The sequence below is a fragment of the Otolemur garnettii genome, unplaced genomic scaffold, assembly GCF_000181295.1.
Source record: "Otolemur garnettii isolate 467f Iridium unplaced genomic scaffold, OtoGar3 scaffold00152, whole genome shotgun sequence".
Classification (NCBI taxonomy): Eukaryota; Metazoa; Chordata; class Mammalia; order Primates; family Galagidae; genus Otolemur; species Otolemur garnettii.
In genome coordinates, this window is record NW_003852547.1 from 2,508,542 (window position 1) to 2,512,953 (window position 4,412).

Below are 4,412 nucleotides of genomic sequence, written 5' to 3' on the forward strand. Positions count from 1 at the left end.
AAAAACAGGGATTCTCTGTCATGCCTATTCAATTCTATTATTGTAGCACAAAAGCAGCCATATTTAATTCAAAACAATAGATTTGACTGTGTTCCAATGAAACTTTTTTTTTAAACAAATACAGACAACCACTAGTTTGACAACTCCTGCTTTGGTTTGATAATCTGCCAGTTTAGAGACTCCCATAGAAACAAGAGCCTTAGGGTACAAATGAATCTTTCTAAAAGAAGAGTATGAACATTTTAACTCAATAACTAAGAAAATGACATGAAGGTTATGTTAACCAGTTTGATGAGAGTATTTCAAAATGTATATGAAAACAGCACACTGTACCCCATGATTGCATTAATGTACACAGTTATGCTATAAGAAATAAAAGAAAGAAAGAAAGAAAGAAACAAGAGCCTTTCTAGCAGTTCCAACAAAGTCCCAGGACTGACTTATTAGGCGGGACTTGGTTAAGTACCCATCCCTCAACCAATGCCTGTGGCCAGAGGGGTGGAATAGTCTGATTAGTCAGACCTGGTCATATACTCATCCTTGTTCATATACTCATCCCAATCACAGTGCCCAGGAAGGTAGAATGCTCTCGTGGGCCAGAACTGAGTCATGCTCACCCTGGGAGCTCAGGGGCAGTGAGCCCCATCTAACCCAGAGAGAATAGATGTGGCATGCTGCTCTGGAAGAACTCTGAACACTTTAGGCAGGACTTTTCTTTGTCATGCAGGCCCTCTTGTGCATTGCAGAACATTTATTATACCTGACCTGCCCCTGCCCCTAAACTAAAAAACACCAGTGGTGCTCTCATTGTAAGACTTTATGACAATCGAGAAGCCTCCAGAAATTTCCAAATACCCCTCTATATAGGCAGTACTGCATATGGTTAAGAATCACTGGTCTGCAGTGAAGAAGGTTGATTCCCCTAGAAGGAAAAGTGGTTGTTATTACCAGAGGATGTATTAGTTAGGTAATAAGCTCAGCTGCTGTAACAAAGAAATCTCAAAATACAGACAGAAATACATTTCTCTGTCACACAAACTACGTGGCCAAGCCAGGCTGCCAGGGCCAGCCTGTGAGGTCATTCAGGTCCCCATGTTCTTCCATCTTAATCCTTTAGAGTACTGTCGTCATCTTCATGTAGAGGCTTCACACTGCTGAGCCCAGCTGGGAGGAGGTGGCAGAAAAGGTGATGTGGCCTCACTCACCTCACTTCCACTCTTCATGCCACAATTGAGAAACAAAACCATACCTGCAGTTGGGCGCCTGTGGCTCAAGTGGCTAAGGCACCAGCCACATACACCTAAGGTGGCAGGTTCGAATCCAGCCCGGGCCGCCAAAACAACAATGACGACTGCAACCAAAAAATAGCTGGGTGTTGTAGCAGGCACCTGTGGTCCCAGCTACTTGGGAGGCTGAGGCAGGAGACTCGCTTGAGCCCAGGAGTTGGAAGTTGCTGTGAGCTATGATGCCACAGCACTCTACCCAGGGGGACAGCTTGAGGCTCTATCTCAAAAAAAAGCCACACCTCACTGTGAGGGAAGCTAGGAAATGTGGTTTCTAGGTGGACAGTTGTGTGCCCAGTGGAAACTCTGTCACTGGGGTAAAAGGGGAAGAATGGTTTTTGAGGGATCAGCTAGGAGTCTGTCCCAAAGTAGGAAGAACTGTTCCCTTCATCCTCCCCTGCCTCTCTCTCCTCCCCATCTTTGACTTCTAATGTCTTCCCACCTCAGTTGCCATCTACCTTGGGATCAAACGGAAACCGCCCCCCGGCTGCTCCGATTCCCCTGGAGTGTGAAGCTGACCAGCTCGCGCCCTCCCGAGGCCCTGATGGCAGCTCTGCGCCAGGCCACAGCAGCCGCCCGCTGCCGTTGCCGCCAGCCACAGCCGTTCCTGCTGGCCTGCCTGCACGGGGGTGCGGGCGGGCCCGAGCCCCTGTCCCACTTCGAAGTGGAGGTCTGCCAGCTGCCCCGGCCAGGCCTGCGGGGAGTTCTCTTCCGCCGTGTGGCGGGCACCGCCCTGGCCTTCCGCACCCTCGTCACCCGCATCTCCAATGACCTCGAGCTCTGAGCCACCACAGCCCGGGTTCTCTTCTCTTCCTCTCCCTTGTCTCCTTCACTTCTACAGAAGGGAAAGGGGCAGGGAGTGGATCCTCCCTGTGTCATCACCTCAGTTTCCCCGAATTAGATATGGGGACAGAGCTTGTCCCCCTTGCTGTCCTTTGAGGCCACTTGGCACTGGAGAAGAATGAAGTGACTTAGTAGGGAGGAGCTGGCACCTTCCTTGGAGCCTCCAGCTGGTCCTGTCCCCCCTCACCCTGCCATGGGGGGCATCTGAGGAGACTCTGGGGGCAGGGCAAGGGCAGGAAGGGAAACTGAGAAAATCCTTCCATTCCTCCCAACAGCTCGAGGACTAGGCCTTGGGCAGGGACAGGGAGAGCTGCTGAGACTACGGACTGGAGAACTGGGGGTTGGAGGTGGGGGTCAGAGAGGCAGATTCCCTCCCCTCCTTTCCCCTCATGCTCGAACCCTCTTCCTGCCCCAGGCTGGCGCGGGGCACTTTGTATAAATCCTTGTAAATACCCCACATCCTCCCCCCTGCAGAGGTCTCTTGAGGAGCTGCCGCTGTCACCTCCGGTTTTTAAGTTATTACACCCCACCGTCCTGTCAGCCCCCTCACCTGCAGCCTTTTGCCCAATAAACTTAGGAGAATCCTCCCCCACCCCCATGCTGACCTGGGCTTTTCCTTCCCTGCCCTCACCTGCAAGTGAGTTGAAGAGGAGGTGTGTGACTTTGGGCAAGTGGTTTCTCCTTTTTGAGCCTCAATTTTCTCATCTGCAGAATGGGAGTAGTGGGGGTGTGAGGGTCAAGGATAGTTGTTGAAGAGAGTGGGACAGAACTCAGCCTCATCCACTCACGCTCCCGCCCGCCATGTTACACTGGACTCTGAACCACTTCTTACTCCAATAGTACATTTATTCAATAAACAGTCATTGACTAGTGCCTACTCCGTGCCAAGCCTGGTGCTGGATATAAAGACATGAGAAATCCCTGTCTGGGGGACAGGGATTGTGACACAAAACACTAGAGAAACTAGTGTCTTGGGGAGCCTGGAAGGAAAAGTGTGGGTGTTGAAGATGCTCTAGAGGAACCAATGCTGGAGTTGGACTTTGAAGGATGTGTAGGAGTTGACTAGGTATCCCATCTGGGTGAAGAAAATCCCCTAAGTGGGGATGCCTGGTATGTCTTCAGAGAATGGTGGGTAATTTTGCTGTGGCTGCTTTGTTGGGCATGTGTGGAGAATTAACACGAGAAATGCTGTATTAGGACTAATAATCTGTCTACACTGCTTAAGCAAAAAGGTATTGTTGAATTGTATTACTTTTTTTTTTTTTTTTTGATTCTCAAGCTTTGCCCTGGGTAGAGTGCTATGGTGTTATTGCTCACAGCAACCTCCAACTCTTCGGCTCAAGTAGTCCTCTTGCCTCAGTTTTCTTTTTTTATTTTTAGTACAGACGGGGTCTTATTTTTGCTCCTGGTTTTGAAATCCTAAGCTCAAGCAATCCACCCTCCTTGGCCTCCCAGAGTCCTGTGATTACAGGTGTGAGCCACTGCACCTAGCCTAAAAATACGGAATGCTTCATGAATTTGCATCATCCTTGTGCAGGGGCCATGCTAATCTTCTCTGTATGATTCCAATTTTAGTGTATGTGCTGCCAAAGTGAGCACTGGATTGTATTACTTAATAGCCCACCAGTGCCTGACTTCAGGTATGGTTGGAGCCAGGCATCAGGCTACCTCTTTTTTTCAGTGCAAATTTAATTCTAGTCATTTTATCTAGTGAGTACTCCTTTCCTAATGGCAAAAATAACCCCAGCAGCTAAAAATTTCTGCTAATTCAGCTTAGTTTCTGCAGCAGAAAGATCCTCATTGCTAACTTCCTAGCAAAAGTCCTGAGACAGACTTTCACTGGCCCAGATAAGTCATGTGATTATCTCTGAACCAATCATTATGAGTCTAGAGTGGTCAGGTTGAAGCTGGACTTAGGTTTATCCACAGGAAAGCCAGGTGTTGTGAGCAAGAGAAGGGACATGGGAGATCAACAGACTTAACATGGTTAAGGCTGTGCAGTACAGAAAGGCAGAGCTTGGCGCCCAGTGGGGTGGCTCAGCATTCTGGGAGGTCCAGGTAGATGAATTGCTTGAGCTCAGAAGTTCAAGACCGGCTCAGCACCTGTGGCTCAAGTGGTTAAGGCACCAGCCACATACACCTAAGGTGGTGGGTTTGAATCCAGCCCGGGCCCGCCAAACAACGACAGCTGCAACCAAAAAATAGCCAGGCATTGTGGCAGGTGCCTGTGGTCCCAGCTACTTGGGAGGCTGAGGCAGGAGACTCGCTTGAGCCCAGGAGTTGGAG

General features: G+C 49.5%; 1 protein-coding gene and 1 non-coding gene across 3 annotated transcripts in view; one reads left to right on the top strand and one right to left on the bottom strand.

Moving 5' to 3' along the window:
* The window catches only part of MARK4 (microtubule affinity regulating kinase 4), a 39,863-nt gene extending 36,864 nt beyond the window's left edge, over positions 1 to 2,999 (top strand). Inside the window, exon 17 of one of the 2 annotated variants that reach the window (XM_003799506.3) lies at positions 1,731 to 2,999. In XM_003799506.3, coding sequence (XP_003799554.1) covers positions 1,731 to 2,067 — 337 coding nt within the window. In that variant the 3' untranslated portion in view covers positions 2,068 to 2,999. The remainder of the gene's footprint in view (positions 1 to 1,730) is intronic. The other variant, XM_012811199.2, reaches the window with a different exon arrangement.
* A 621-nt stretch (positions 3,000 to 3,620) lies between these two features.
* LOC111728361 lies at positions 3,621 to 3,725 on the bottom strand. Its single transcript, XR_002775679.1, has one exon. It is a non-coding gene; the product is annotated as a U6 spliceosomal RNA (small nuclear RNA).
* Between the last annotated feature and the right edge of the window lie 687 nt (positions 3,726 to 4,412).